This window comes from Oncorhynchus gorbuscha, linkage group LG03 (assembly GCF_021184085.1).
Source record: "Oncorhynchus gorbuscha isolate QuinsamMale2020 ecotype Even-year linkage group LG03, OgorEven_v1.0, whole genome shotgun sequence".
Taxonomy (NCBI): Eukaryota; Metazoa; Chordata; class Actinopteri; order Salmoniformes; family Salmonidae; genus Oncorhynchus; species Oncorhynchus gorbuscha.
The window spans coordinates 36,945,221-36,960,661 of record NC_060175.1 but is presented as its reverse complement, the minus strand read 5'-3'; the positions used below and the strand labels follow the sequence as shown (position 1 = coordinate 36,960,661).

General features: G+C 44.1%; 3 protein-coding genes and 1 pseudogene across 5 annotated transcripts; 1 reads left to right on the top strand and 3 right to left on the bottom strand.

Moving 5' to 3' along the window:
* Positions 1 to 462: 462 nt before the first annotated feature.
* LOC124031328 (RNA polymerase II subunit A C-terminal domain phosphatase SSU72-like) lies at positions 463 to 5,135 on the bottom strand. 2 transcript variants are annotated; one of them, XM_046342422.1, is made up of 5 exons: positions 4,854 to 5,135; positions 3,619 to 3,762; positions 1,894 to 2,033; positions 1,607 to 1,725; positions 463 to 1,263 (listed from the first exon to the last, which is right to left on the bottom strand). In XM_046342422.1, the coding sequence occupies exons 1-5, from the start codon at positions 4,931 to 4,933 to the stop codon at positions 1,162 to 1,164; spliced, it is 585 nt and encodes a 194-aa protein (XP_046198378.1). In that variant the 5' UTR covers positions 4,934 to 5,135; the 3' UTR covers positions 463 to 1,161. The 2 variants fall into 2 exon arrangements, with proteins under 2 accessions (XP_046198378.1, XP_046198380.1); XM_046342424.1 differs by lacking the exon at positions 4,854 to 5,135 and adding an exon at positions 4,346 to 4,840.
* Positions 5,136 to 6,336: 1,201 nt separating this feature from the next.
* Positions 6,337 to 8,923, bottom strand: LOC124020005 (fibronectin type III domain-containing protein 10-like). 2 transcript variants are annotated; one of them, XM_046335429.1, is made up of 3 exons: positions 8,683 to 8,923; positions 7,576 to 8,434; positions 6,337 to 7,440 (listed from the first exon to the last, which is right to left on the bottom strand). In XM_046335429.1, the coding sequence occupies exons 2-3, from the start codon at positions 8,250 to 8,252 to the stop codon at positions 7,137 to 7,139; spliced, it is 981 nt and encodes a 326-aa protein (XP_046191385.1). In that variant the 5' UTR covers positions 8,253 to 8,434; positions 8,683 to 8,923; the 3' UTR covers positions 6,337 to 7,136. The 2 variants fall into 2 exon arrangements, with proteins under 2 accessions (XP_046191385.1, XP_046191377.1); XM_046335421.1 differs by having other exon boundaries at positions 6,337 to 8,434.
* A 2,878-nt stretch (positions 8,924 to 11,801) lies between these two features.
* On the top strand, positions 11,802 to 12,812 carry LOC124016947 (annotated as a pseudogene).
* Positions 12,813 to 13,685: 873 nt separating this feature from the next.
* Positions 13,686 to 15,404, bottom strand: LOC124019993 (olfactory receptor class A-like protein 4). The gene is made up of 4 exons (XM_046335411.1): positions 15,095 to 15,404; positions 14,467 to 14,730; positions 14,034 to 14,288; positions 13,686 to 13,898 (listed from the first exon to the last, which is right to left on the bottom strand). The coding sequence occupies exons 1-4, from the start codon at positions 15,368 to 15,370 to the stop codon at positions 13,686 to 13,688; spliced, it is 1,008 nt and encodes a 335-aa protein (XP_046191367.1). The 5' UTR covers positions 15,371 to 15,404.
* Positions 15,405 to 15,441: the final 37 nt, after the last annotated feature.

The following is a 15,441-nucleotide window of genomic DNA, read 5'->3' as shown; positions in this document are numbered from 1 at the left end:
CTGTGCACCGAATAGAACAACTGTATTGCTCATCATTAGTCAGTGAAATTGGAGTAAGCTCAGGACTGAACATTTTTCTTGGGCTGTTAATGCCATGGGTAACTGCATAAAAAGTCCTGGGGTAAAACACATATTTCAAATGGTATATACAGTATCATGTTGCCATGGACATGAGCATCAGCAGATGGAAGAGGACATTTTTTGCCATCTTTATGAATGCGGTCATTGGGCTATAGAACCTTTACAAGGTACATTTGTTAATTAAAATCTTCCATCTGCATGCAGAGTGGTGTATCCAGGATCTGTGCAATGCACTAAAAATAAGTAAATTCATCAAGTTTTTCTAGAGATGCTTATTCATTTAATGGATTCATATGTACATACAGAAATATTCAGGCACTCTGGGCTGAACTCTCAGCTTGCAAATAATTAAAATATTTTCATTCTTTTCAGTTTTCAAAAGAAAAAAAATATTACACCCTGAAAAGGTAGCAGATCTGAGTTTTTAAACATGAGTCAAAACAGAATGGAAACGAGGGCAAAAGAGAACCTCGTGGTCTCCATTTGGTTCATTATCCCCCTATTTTGATGAATTCCTAATTAACTACTGGTATATACACACACACACACACACACACACACACACACACACACACACACATACATTCATGCCTAAACAATCTCAACTCTATCCCATCCGTGGCAACAATACTACTCTCCACCATCGAGAGTAAATATGACAAATCATACTTCATAAAAACAATATCTATTCATCATTCTTAAAAATGAATTAAATTCATTGTTGCTCAGCAATCAGCATCACTGTGCAAGACTTAGAAAAACATCCTCCTTTAGAGGTAGAGGAGGACGTGTTTGACAAAAGGGGCATTTCTCTTTGTGGGAAGGCGTGTCAGTGGTTTCACTGTAGGATGGGGGAGGACCTTGGGCCCACCTTGGCCCTGAGGAGGAAAGGCAGAGCAGGAGGGATGAGCCTGCCTACTTGAGCGCATTCATCCCTGTCCCCTCAGCCCTGACCAACAGCAGAGTGTGTGTGTGTGAAAGGTAATCAGTAAGTGTATATGGAAGTATGCATGAGTTTGTGTATAAACGTGCATGTTTGGTCAGGGGGCGTGTGATATTGCAGATTTGGTAGCATGGGCATCAGTAGAAGCAGACAGTGTGGAGGAAAGGCCTGTTGCTCTTGTCCTCAAACTCCTGCAGCAGCTCGTCCATCTCGTTTTCCATATCATCCGTGTGCTGGATCTGAGAGAGGGAAGGGACGGTCAGACATACAACACCTGCTACATGGGTCAAGGCAAGACATCCATACACTTTAGGGCTCAGTGTAATAGAATTACAGTGACATACCACTTACTCATATAACATTTAAGCATGTATTTATCGCCAATATAATTTTCACACCTACGTTCCAAATCATTATGGTCAGACACACCATGTATCTTGCAGAAACACATATCCCACTGTAGCAACAACATGACACTATGTGCCCATACTACCATATATCCCTGATATCCATGCTATGACAATGTAACAGTGTAATCCTGTGATAATGGTTGCTGGTGGCCAGGCAGGCAGATACACTCACACATTGACACAGCTCACAGATGAGGAAAGCCCCCAGTGTGGCCTCCTCGTGGTTGTCCTGGATGTCAACGTTGATGACGTGAACCGGCGTGAAAGTCTCCTGCTCCCGAGAGCTCAGGTCTGAGTGGGAGAAATTGGGGAGAATAGTGATCGTTGATCAACATGAATCCAGTGACCTAGCCCAAGACTAACTTTATTTTAAGCGTATTCACTATTCCGAATTGATATTTCACAACTTGACATGAGAAGCCCCCAACCCCCCCCCTTCTGTCCCAGGTCCCTTCTCACCCTCTAGCACTTGGTCGTAGACCCTCTCCTCACAGGTGATGACCAGATCAAACTGGTCCTTACAGCTCTGGAAGCGTTCCGGTCGGGACTTGATCCGCTTGTTGCGGTCCAGCATGTGCAGGATTCCATTCTGTGTGTATCTGAGGTGCTCAGGGTCAAGGAACACAGCAAGACGAAAGACCAACACACAAGACCTCAAACATATGAAACTTAAGGTTTCAGTCAGTCACTGAATACTCAAGACACAATGCCCCCTAGAGGCCAAAACTCACTCAAAATGTATTTGACCTTTGGAAGCTTCTTAATAAATGTAACTAATAACACTTATTGTAACTGGCCTCACATAACTTGAACTACCAGTGCAATATTTGAGGAAGTCACCTACCTTATCTACTCAATTTAAATAAAAAAGGCAATTTTTTTGAGCAAAAACCGAGATGAATAGGCAAGAAAATATTACAGAAATTATCTCCAATCCTTGCCTGCATTGTAAGGATAAGGTCCCCCACTCTTGTATACTCCCAAATAGGGACTTGGCCAGTGAAAGGAGTGCTATGGCGTTCCCACTAACAATTAATATATAGCCCTTCTTTTTACAAGCATGCAGATATCTCCTTGCACAAAAATAACGTTTTTTGTACATTTAAACATACCCACCCCAAAGCACTACTGAGCAGGTCTTCCAACACTGAAATGTTTTAAATACGCTGAATCCCAAATGCATCGCTAGCTCCTACCCCCCCATGTACTTCAGTAGATCTGAGAGGATTTAATATAGGCATCTCCAATATGGTAATCACTCCACCATTTCACCTTAGTGCTTAAACACCTTAGTGCTCTAATTTTCTCAGATCATAAGTGTAAAGGGAGTAGGAGTCCATTTAAGGTTGGTTCATGTGGGTTCCAGAGTTGCCGTATGAATGTATGCCTATTCAAAGAAGTTGGCTCCAATGGCCAATTTATTTTCTGAAGAGCATATGGTTGAGAGCCCTGTAGTGGGGGGGGCTACAATTCTTTACATGTTAAAGCATATACTGACACAGCACAGAAGGAAAGAATGTTCACATTCAAAAGTAGTGCCCTTGGCTAAACAATATGTAGGATTAAAAACATACTGATAACTAGTTGGGTCAATTATATATAGTATTATACAAACCAGCCCTTCTATTTTGTTTAAAGTCTACATCCAGGTCCTGATATGGAAAGACTGGGATATGTTCCCTAGAAGTGTTGGTTCCTTGGCCCCAAATCAACCTACCTGGTTATAGAGGGTAAATGGCTACTTGTTTACATGTTAAAACCTGCTGAAGGTAAAATATTCCAAGCGCACCACCATTGTTAAAAAAGCATTGTGACAGCATGTGAGAAATCTAAAAAATAGATGTAACGGACTAGCCCGAGTGGCAGTCTGTATGTGCTATCATGCCAGCTTCTTGTCATTCTGCCATGCCAATGTTTGGATTAACAGGGGCAGCAATGGTGTTCACAAGAGCACAAACAGATCTGAGATCAGGTTAGTGAAGGACACCCTTACCTACAAAATCTCCCAACAATAAACACTATGAAATACTTCCCTGTTCAATCACCCTTAACAATTTCATACTTCTAATTCTGTATATTTTTCTGTGAAGATAAAGATAATAACTCACTGCAGAAAAGAAACATGAAGAGGTAGGGCTGTGTTTATGTTGTGTCTGTGTGTGAATGCAAGAGTGCAGGGGATACAGCTCCTTGTCCTTGCGGACCAGGTCGTTGTACATCTGTTCATAAGTGGTTTTGAAGTCGTACACATTGGGTTTGTCCGGTGCAGGACCAGGTAGCTTCACATGGGACCCTGTCCCAAAAGAGCGAACTTCAAAGCCTCGCTTGCTGTATAAACAAAGAGAATGATGGGGGGAAAACAGTTACTTACAGACCAGCACATGCAAGACAAAAAGCATACAGACCACAGAAGGGGAAATTTGTGGATCAGTCACCATCAATAAAGTAATCTCATCTCAAGAGCCATATCACAGGCATCATTCCCCAATAGGCAGGCTCTCCTTACCTTTCCCTCCACGCATGGAGATTTTCCAACTTTTATTTACTCAGTAAAATGACAAATTAGTCTAAGATACATTTTTTTAGTGTTAAGGCCAAACAAATCAAACGAAACGCGAACAAGCATTGCTTTGCGTAGACTCGAGAAAAGACTGGTCGCGAACGACAACGCCGTCAAAAGCTTCATGCGCTACAAATTAGAAAGTAAGTATATGTCTCTCGCGTCGACGCAAAGCAACGCTCGATCGTGTTTGATTTGACCTTTACCCTACCTAAAAAAGTTTATACAATTTGAATGTAGAGGCTGCGTTTGATTTGACCTTTACCCTACCAAAAAAAGTTTCTAAATTTTGAATGTAGAGGCTGTTGAGTGACAACTACTTTATGACGCTTTCATGGAATAATCCCGAACCTGAAAGTACGTTGTAGGTGATGCATGGCAGGTCTCCCTATTTTTTTATATTTTATATTTCACCATCTTTTTACAATTTCAGGTAGTTCACTGGTTGGTTGCCTAGTTCTAGTCGGAGTTTGACCTAGCTACCTCCAGCTAGTGACTGACGGGAGGCTATGCGGATGGCCACTGCACTGAAGAAAAAAATGCCCTACTTCCGGTATTCGTAACACCGGCGAAGAAAAATAAATTAGCTTTATCTCCATGTGTGCCACTGGGAACTAGTTGAGTTTGATACAAAAATAAATAAGTATACGTCTCTGTCGTGTAAATATGGAAGTTTGCCACTGTGTATTGTAATAAAATGCGTCGTTTGCCGGAAACAGGCTGCGGTCTGCGTAGTGAGCCCATTGTTGTGTCGAGGAGGGTGAGCTCCCAGCCAGGTAAAAGACCCAGGCCGATGAAAATCAAAGGTCCTTGCTGCTTGGCATGTCGTCGTTGTTTAGTTTTCTTCCAGTAATGTTACCTGAGGATGTTGTGCGCTTCCATGCTGCGGTTCTGGTTGCTCGAGCACACAACCGCCACGCGCAGCGGGTGGCTCGGCATTGCGAATGCTATTTTTCTGAAATAATTAGCAATCGAATGTTAAGTACAGCACACAACTAGTTAAAATGTGGTAGAAATGTAACTATTACAAAAAGACTGCTGGGAAGGCCTTCGATCTAGCTAACTAAGCAAATACAACGGGGTATAAACGTTTCAAGGCGATGTTACAATCTTCTTTCTGTGAGCCTGTTAAAATGGCGGCGGGGACTTTTAACCAAGGTTTTACAGTTGATGTCATAGGGGGCAGGGCTTCATACCAAATCGATTTTTTTCCTCCTGTGCATGCATGACGTCATCCAAACATAAACTTCTCAAGTGTTCCCAAGCCCTGATAATGCTGGAAATTTAACTTGATTTAACTAGACAAGTCAGTTAAAGAACAAATTCTTATTTACAATGACTGCCTACACCAGCCAAACCCAGATGAGGCAGGGCCAATTGTGCACTGCACTAATGAACTCCCAATAATGACTGGTTGTGATACAGCCTGGATTCGAACCAGTAGTGATGCCTCTAGCACTGAGATGCAGTTCCTTAGGTCACTGCGCCACTTAGGAGCCCCCACTGTGTCACATGTATCCTACATTAATTGTACAAAAAGCTGTACAAAAAGCCTAGGCATAGCCATCTATATATATATATTTTTTACAATGGATGGATGGATGGATAGATAGACGGAGACACAAATAATAATATTTTTCTGTACCCATTTACACATACAAAATTCATATGCTCGCAGTGTTTTATTGATTCCACAGGGCCTCCTAAACTAGAGGTTGGGAACAGTATATTTGGCAGACTGCAGAGCAGACAAGCCTGTTGAAGGTCTACAACAAAAATATAAACACAACATGCAACAATTTCAAATATTTTACTGAGTTACAGTTCATATAAGGAAATCAGTAAATTGAAATAAATTCATTAGGCCCTAATCTATGCATTTCACATGACTGGGCAGGGGCACAGCCATGGGTGGATATGGAAGGGCATAGGCCCACCCACTGGGGAGCCAGGCCCAGCCAATCAGAATGGGTTTTTCCTAACAAGTTTTTTTTATTACAGACAGAAATACTCCTCAGTTTCATCAGCTGTCCGGGTGGCTGGTCTCAGACGATCCCGCAGGTGAAGAAGTTGGATGAGGAGGTCCCGGGCTCGTGTGGTTACACGTGGTCTGTGGTTTTGAGGCCGGTTGGATGTTCTGCCAAATTCTCTAAAACAATGTTGGAGTTGGCTTATGGTAGAGAAATTAACATTCAATTCTCTGGTAACATCTCTGGTGGACATTTCTGCAGTCAGCATGTAAATTGCATGCTCCTTCAAAACTTGAGACATGTGGCATTGTGTTGTGTGACAAAACTGCACATTTTAGAGTGGCCTTTTATTGTCCCCAGCACAAGGCGCACCAGTGTAATGATCATGATGTTTAATCAGCTTCTTGATATGCCTCACCTGTCAGTATGATGGATTATCTTGGCAAAGGAGAAATGCTCACTAACAGGGATGTTCAGTATAGATAGATCTCTACATCCAGGAGAAGGTAAGGCAAATAGGAATCATTCTTGGGTGCCTGAGGGTGCATTGTTGACATTAATTAAATTAACCCTCTCTGAGGTGAAAAGTAAGAAATCATTAATTCAATTACCTAATGTGCTTGCACTTATTACTTACCACTGAACATATGTAATTACTGCAAATATATAACTGGACCCCAAAAAAGAGGAATCGTTCTAAATACTGGTTCATAATATTGCTCAACTATGGACCATGTTTCACTCTTAGGTAGGCCTACTGACTAGCAGCTTACTATCTCTAATACAGAGCACCTTGATTACTAGCATAAAGGCTAATGAGATAAATACACTAGAGAAAAATAAACACACAAATTAATGCTCACACAAACGGAATTCTCTGAGCCCTATCATTTGAACAGTATTTCATAGTATTTGAAAGTGTGGTGGTCTGTTGTGAGGCTTAGTTCATCATTATTCCACAAGCTTACAGATCTACTAGTGTGTAAGGTGCAATGCCCCGAATCCGAGTGAGATTTTTATTATGTGTGTGTGGGTGTTCAACCACAGTATGTTACATAAATGTGTTTTTAGTGTATTGATTTAGATGTGAGATTAAAATAAATGACTGCGATATTGCTGAATAAGGTTACGTGTGTGTGCACACGCATGCGTGCGTGTTTGTGTGAGTGACATTAGTGGTAAGAGTGGTATGTGGAGTGTGAGTGCTGTGTCATGGGGCTCATGATGTTCTCAGTGATGTACGCCACCAGCAGGCAGATTATGACCAGCATCACACAGATGGCTCCTCCCACCGTTGTCATGGCAATCACAATGTCCTGCATGCCCAAGGGTGAGACAGTGAACTCCACACAGTCCCACAGGTCCTCCCTCTGGCCTGCTCCTTCTGAGTGGAGCTGTGGTGTCAGGGTGGAGGCAAGCGGATGCAGGCAGATGCGGTAAGGGACGTTCTCATGCAGCTCAGTCAGCAAGAAGTCCCTGCAACCAGAGCCAAGATGGGTGTTAGCGCACTCAAACTGGGTGTAGCTCCCGTTCCACCAGCAGCTTAGCCCAAACCCACCCCTTCTGACACGTCGTCCACCGAATACCCTCTTTGGTGGGGCAGTTACAAACCTGCTCTCTTCCCCAAGCCCTGTCCCAGGGGCCCCTTTCTGTCCCTCTACACTTGTTCCTCTAGTCTCTGTCTCTTGTTTATCTAGGTCATGTCCAGCTGTGTTTCCTTTATTTGTCCTTTGAGCCTCTCCCCTCAGATCTTCATATGTCCACTGTAGTAGCACGCTGCCGTTGGTCAAAATGTTGGCCACCAGGGACCCTCCTGCTGATGGAACAGTCCGGCAGTCTCCACGATGACACCTGAACCCCAGCTGTGTGTGTCGAAAACACAGCCGCCCCCCGATTCCCTCCTCCATCACCCGGTAGGCACATATTGGTGCCACTCCTCCATCCATGGCCCACCCTGTTCCACCTTGGACATGGTCTGGCCTGCCAAATATCATAGTGGTGCCTGTATTGCCTCTGCTGGTTTTGATGGAGGAAGTGCCATTCCTATGGCTGAAGTCCCCCTGCCGCCTTGGTGAGCCCATTGTTTCATTCTTACTGAAATAATCAACATTGTAGATATGCTGTTGGCCAGAGATTGGGGAGACAGCCACGTCCTTCTCGCGTCCCTTGTCTGATGATGTGGATGAAGTTTGCGCGTCGCGGCCGCCGCGCGTCCGGTTGGAGACGATTGTCGCGCGGCACAGACAGAACAGTACTGCCGAGAAGGCAACCAGCGATTTTCTTCTCATTTCTTCTCTTCTTACCAGTTCACTTTCACTGTATTTAGTGCAAATGCATAGTGGACAGCACCGTTACTGTCGGCGGAAATCCGAGGCGAGAAAGAGAGTTATGGGGGCAGGTGGCTTCCATTACACAGTCCTACACCACCATCAAAGCGCTGTATTCCCCCGATGGCCAGCACGAGAACAATCTGCGGTAAAATCGCACAATAAAAATTATATACCATAGAATAATAGATGCCTGATTGATACAGACCACACTTTTAGAGAATGAGCCAGACTGCTATCACTTACGAATGCTTTGTTTTAAGCCATACACCACATGTTGGTTACGCACGCAACTCAACAGACCAATAAATAGGTCACACCGCTTATTAGAATGGTTAATGTAAACGGCAATAAATGTAAGATGCAATTTGGCTATTGAGAGAGAACTTACATTTCTAGGTTTTCGAGAACGAAGACGGCGGCAATTATCTTTTCATGTACATTTGTCTCAGTCTTGTCCTGTCTGGCTGTCTGTGATGGTTGTCGTGAGGAAGAGTGTGTGTTTTTGTGTCTGTCAGAATGTTTGTAGCGTAGTCATCAGCAGTCAATTACATGAGTCATCATTTCAAGTCCCTACTCCAATCTTAATTTCCCTGCCACCCTTTCTGTTTTTTTGTGCCTTTCCATCCTTCCACCCAACCGACCTTCCTCCAGTTAACTCCCACTCCTTACTCCCACATTGGGTGCTAGGCTGTAGTCTTCAATGCTGCTGTGTGTAGTCTTTTGTCCATACTATCAAATCAGGCAGATTATTGGAAATGCAATATAATGAGATTGATTTGTGCAAAGAAAATAGTTTCTTATTATCAGGCATAATTGTCTTGTAATAGCCTAATTATGACATATTCATACTTATTCAAAATTGTAGGAAAATAAACTCTGATAACAGTTTATAACACATTCGTCATGATATAGGCAGATGTTACCAATACTCACGAACATCTGGATATTGTCAATAGTGGGCTATAATGTAAAGCTGAAATCTAGGACTATGGTTTGTTTTGATGTGATGCTATTTCCAAACCTAGACTCTAATAATCAGGGATTCAACAAGGGTTCTTCTAAGATCCTCAAAGTTCTTCGAAGACTCTCAGGGTCCTTGGCACTGAAAATGAATCAAGGAACATCCTTAGTTGGTGGGGGTTCTTGCAGGAACCTAACTGCCCAACTTCGATTTGAATTTGAAAGGACAGCAGGTGCAAGGGTTGTCCCTCGTATGATCTATATTCATATTGTTTTACAATGATACTCTCTATCTTTTCATATTTGTGCAAATCTTTCTAAAACAGAAAATGAACACAATTCAATGGGTATCAATCAACAAAGAGTTAAGAATATGTAGGCTATAAGAATATGTTGAAGGCTAGCTGTATTGGGTGCAGATGACTGAACTGATCACCTATTACCTCGTTTTTAGATTTTTTTATTATGAATTGCCACTAAAATCATAATAAACACGGACAACTCAAATATTGTGTTATTGTTCTTGTTGTTATGCATATTATTATTATTAATAATAATAACAATAATAATAGTAGGGGAGTTAAAAAATGAACCCCAAAAGGTTCCTCAAAGGGTTCTTCGAGGATCCATTAAAAGGAGTTATTTGAAGAATTTATAGGGGTTCCCCCACAGTTTCAAGTTGAAGAACCCCTAAAGCATACTCCAGGAACCTTTTCTTTTTAGAGTGTACAGTGACCTCAAGTGGTAATAATTGATAGTCGGTCTACAACATTCTACAACAAGCCTGTATATTTTGTACACATTCAAACACTTATTTTTGCTGAAACACCTACTGGCAGTTATAATGGTCACAAAAAGCTTCATATCTTTCTCTGAAGATCTTTAATTTGAGAACATTTAGTCTTTGATCAGTTTTGACTCAGCAGTTCTATGTGGAGGTTATTGGAGGAAATGATTATATGTCCAATCCCAAAAGGAAAAAAATGGCAAGCCAGCAAGGTAGTAGTGCCAAGGGAGAGGACAGGAACAGTGTGCAGCATCAGTGGAGGAGATGATTTTAATAAGACCGCTGGGAAGCCCCCGGGGGATGCTGGGTAAATGAGTCTAATGATGACTCTCTACGATCCTCCCCTCTGAGCAATGGGAGATAACAATGGGAGGGATGATGACATAACACACAAACATATAAACATACACGCATGGGCCAACAGATATCTGCCACAGTCACATACCCCTGTTAAAATGGGTCGATTTAGCCATGTTTTATTTGTTTGAATTGACAACTTACAGCCAGGGTTGTTAAAGGGCAACAAAGTACAGGCCTGAACGCTCTCTCAAATGAGCTAAGATTGGCATGAAACCATTTGTATATCTTTATAGTATAGATGGTCTCAGGTGTTAGTCAGCCTCACATGTCTTGTTGATGTGACTTGTCTGTGTGGTATGAGTTGATACACTATATATACAAAAGTATGTGGACACCCCTGCAAATGGGTGGATTTAGCTATTAGCTGTATAGCTGTACTCGGGTCCAACACTCACTACCGAGTTTCAGACTGCCTCTGGAAGCAACTTCAGCACAATAACTAGTCGCAGGAAGCTTCATGAAATGGGTTTCTATGGCCAAGCAGCCACATACAGTACAAGCCTAAGATCACCATGCGCAATGCCAAGCGTCGGCTGGAGTGGTGTAAAGCTCGCCACCATTGGACTCCGGAATTTGGGTTTGGTAGATGCCAGGAGAACGCTACCTGCCCCAATGCATATTGCCAACTGTACCGTTTTGTGGAGGAGGAATAATGGTCTGGGGCTGTTTTTCAGGGTTTGGGCTAGGCCTCTTAGTTCCAGTGAAGGGAAATCTTAATCAATAACGTTATAGATGATTCTGTGTTTCCAACTTTGTGGCAGCAGTTTAGGGAAGGCCCTTTTCTGTTTCAGCATGACAATGCCCCCGTGCACAATGCGAGGTCCATACAGAAATTATTTGTCGAGATCGGTGTGGAAAAACTTGACTGGCCTGCACAGAGCCCTGACCTCAACCCCATCGAACACCTTTGGGATGAATTGGAACGCCAACTACGAGCCAGGTCTAATCGCCCAACATCAGTTCTCAACCGCCCTAATGCTCTTGTTGCTGAATGGAAGCAAGTCCCCACAGCAATGTTCCAACATCTAGTGGAAAGCCTTCCCAGAAGAGTGGAGGCTGTTATACCAGCAAAAGGGGAACTAGTGGTGTGTAAGTGGTGTGTGTTCGCTGCTGGCCAATGCAGTGGCAAATCTGCATACCTAAGCAGCAGGCAAGGGCATGGAAGGCCTACCTAGGCGACAAATGATTGGAGTAAATTTACCCTGAGCCAGGTCAGCAACACTGAAGATGCTGAGTTTGTTTTTGGATGGCTTTGTTTGTGTATGAGGGCGTGTAGGTGTCTATATAAATAGTTCACAATTAACAGGATAGAGGCAGAGGTAGAATTGAGACCCTAGAATAGTAGAAATACATGTAGGCAATGAATAACAAAGAAATTGTGGCGCCATGCTGAGGATATGATGTCAAAGGTCCTCACTCTAGATGCTATTCTGTTTGGGTTTCTGGTCTTTTCTGGCATCCTGTGAAACATACTGATCATCCATGAGGTGAGGAGAAATAGAACCCTAACTGTCAATAGTCATGAAATATCTCCGCCTGAGATAACATCACATAATTAGTATAGTAGTTCATTATACTCTTTCTCTCTCCCTCTCTCTCAGGTGTTCCTTGGCCATTAAAAGTCTCTCTTGTCGGCTCCCTCCCTCTGACACAATCCTGGTGAACCTGTCGCTTGCCAACCTGCTGATGTCTCTGTTCCTCACGGTGCCCGTCTTTGTGTCTGGACGTGTCCCTGGCCCTGGACTGATGCCACCTCTTCTTGCTGCTGTGGGTGTGGTGGCAGGACGTGGGCCGCAGAGCCAGGAGCTGTGGGGTCCCTAGCACAGCAACGTGAAAGGAAGAGGGTGTGGGTGGGCCCGGAGCTGGTCTACGGGGTCAACCTGGCCTTCTCCCTGCTGGTGCTGGTCAACACCACCCAGGTCCACGGCAACACCATGGTGGAGCTGATGGTCATTAGCTACACCACCAGGCCCCTGCTGGGCTGTGTGTGGGATTTCCCCTCTGAGGAGCATGGCTCAGCCTTTGCCTCCTCCTCCCTGGCCCTCAACAAGGTGGCTCCACTGGTGCTGATGGTGGGCACCAACCTGGCTACACTGGTCAAGCACGACGGGCAAGGCGGGGGAGGGATGCAGGGAGAGCTGGACAGTCATGTGGTCAGTGAACGCAAGGGTAGTCATGTGATCATGATGACGCTGTTTGTGGTTGCGATGGTGACGTACTAGAACCATATCGGGGGGCACCATGTGGAGGGGCTGCTGACTGTGTCCCACTTCTCTACTTCTCTGTTTGTGGGGTTCAGCCCTATGGTGGTGACTCTGGGAAATGACAAGCTGAGGAGGGTCAAATGTCAACAGGAGGAAATAGTGGAGGAATGCAGAGCTCCAGACACAATGGGAAAGAAGGTAAAATAAACTGTTTTCACTATTCAGTAGGAGAGAGGTAATACAAGTAGAGGAGAGAGTTCAAGCAAATATTTAAAAAACATGTAACTGAATGAATGAATGAGTACGACTTTGTATGGAATAATTAAATAACCAGTGCTTGCCTTCCCCTCATTCTGTTTTTAAATGTCCACATATATATACAAATCCTGTATAAATAAGTAATAACCAAAAAAATACCTTAGACCATTTAAAGTCATGGAATGTTTAAGATCTGGAGTGTTGAAATATTGTGATAAGTTCTCACATTCTGCAAAGACAGATCCTGTTGGACTGTTCACTCCCTCTCAATGAGCTTCATGTAGAGGAGCCTCTGGCATAGAGGCTCAGAGATGGAGAGATGGTACAAATAAAGGCCTTTATTTTGACTGTTTTTTAAAGAGCAAACGAGAGAACATGTAACAACAACTATCTATAGATAGGAGTGCCCTTTCACGTACAGTCTATACATCAAAAACATTCTGTCGCTCACAAAAGAGCAGGTTGACAGAAATAAATTGTGTTAACGTAGTCTCACTGACATGTACAGATGAACACATTTCATTGCAATGATGAACTCTACAACCTTTTCTATGAAACTCCTCCGAACAACTGACAGTGCTATTCCTCAGTACTGATAAATCAATAGAAATTGTGATAAAAAATAAATTAATGGGTTTGTCTCTCATGTTAAAACAGTCTGCCTCTGGAAGAGAATCAAATGTTTGCCAACGTATAGAGAGGAATGCCAACAACCATGTAATTCTAATGTATTATTAGGCTATGTTAAGGCAAGTGTACTATTATTATTCCACTGACTTCCCCAGAATGTCAGTTGCAGTGTGATTCAGGGTGTGGGACCTGTCAGTGAGTAAGAAAAGACTTAACGACAGCACGCAGCCGCCGGTGACCCAATGCCAGCACGATGGGTGAAATGGCGATGAAGATAGTGTTGGCAAAGCGAGCTATAACCAGAAGGAACCCGGCTGACAAACCTCGGTTGTAGTTGAAGTAGTTTATAGAAATTATGCTGGTTCCCCAAGACCCAATGAAGAGCATGATGAGGGCTAGAATCACCTGGAGAGAAAATTCCTCATTTTAACAACAATAACAATGTTACAGGTCCAAATGACATGTTGTACTTCTTGCCATCCACAATAACCAGGCAGCAGGCCACACACAACAAGACAGAATCATTCCAGTCTCTCTCACCTTGGCAGCCCGTCTCTCAGCCGGTATCCTCTTGATTACGGGCGCGTCCTGGGTCATGTGTGCTGGGTTGTGGGTCCTGCCATGGGTGTAGAGTGTGTAGAGGGAGCCCAGGTTTGTGATGGCCATCAGGATGATAGGCAGGATCTCGTGGATCACCATGGAGGTGGTGGCATATGCCAGGCCGTTGTAGCTGGAGGGGAAGTTCCACACACAGCCCAGCAGGGGGCGCGTGGTGCTGCTGACCAACATCAGGGTCTGGAGGTGAGGGGGAGTAGAGAGGGAGCGTGGAGGGAAGAGGAGACGAGGAGACGAGATGGGATGGGGAAGGAAGAGAAGGTAGAGAAGGGGTATAAGACATTTTCCCACAATTCAAAGAGGAATACACATCACAATTGTCTATCTCTCCGCTTGTATTGAATCAGGAGGGTCCTACCTCTGTGCTGTTCTTGTTCCCCTTGGTAGAGTAGATGTGTGCAGGTATAGCATAGATCAGGTTGAGGAACCAGATGAGGCCCAGGCTAATCAGGAGGGTCTTGGGGGGCCTGCGGGGTCCGTGAACAGTCCCAGGGGGAGGGGCCACGCGTCTCAGTGTCTGGAAGTGGAAAGCACTGAGGAAGAGTGTTGACCACACGTTGACTGAGCGAAGCCACACCCACACCCCCATCAGGACGTGACACCCGTCTCTGGAAGAGTTCAGCTAGAGAGAGAGCTGGGTGTGAGGTTTTATGTGTGTGTACACTATAGTGCCGGCCTGAACAATGCTCTTATCAGTAAGTATGGCATGGTATATTGTCAGAATGTTTTATTTTCACATGGCATATCTCTAGTTACAGCCACACCACCCTCCATAACCCTTGCATTTTAAACTACAATTAATCAAAGACTAACCCAAATCTTTCCCATATCTCAAGTATCACAACCATTTTACTTTGAGCCCAAACCACCCATAATCAGCATACCTCCTTCCCCCTTGTTTCAAGCACCCACATACAGCCCTCATTCTTCATGGCATGCCCTGCCAGAGTGCCCGACCCCTGCCACATTCCCATCCAGCTCCTTACCTCCAGCCCCAGGTCAGAGATGACCAGCAGGACATTCCTCAGAACAGACACCAGCAGGTTGGACAAGACCATGTTCATCAGGATGATATCTGAGTTACGTACTCCACTGGGGTCTTTGAACACGCTGTCCAAGATCACGCCAATCACCGTGGTGTTACCCACAATGCCCAGTAGGACCAAGATTATGTAGAATGCGGTCTGGGTGGGAGACGTGGTGACACGGAGCCCCACACCCACAGGCTCCAACTCTCTCAACTCTGGCATTGGGCTCTCCATCTCAGCTACTGAATTGGGGTTAGAGTTCTGGGTAGAATACTCTTCAGTCTCTCTGCATCTTAATCTGTTTT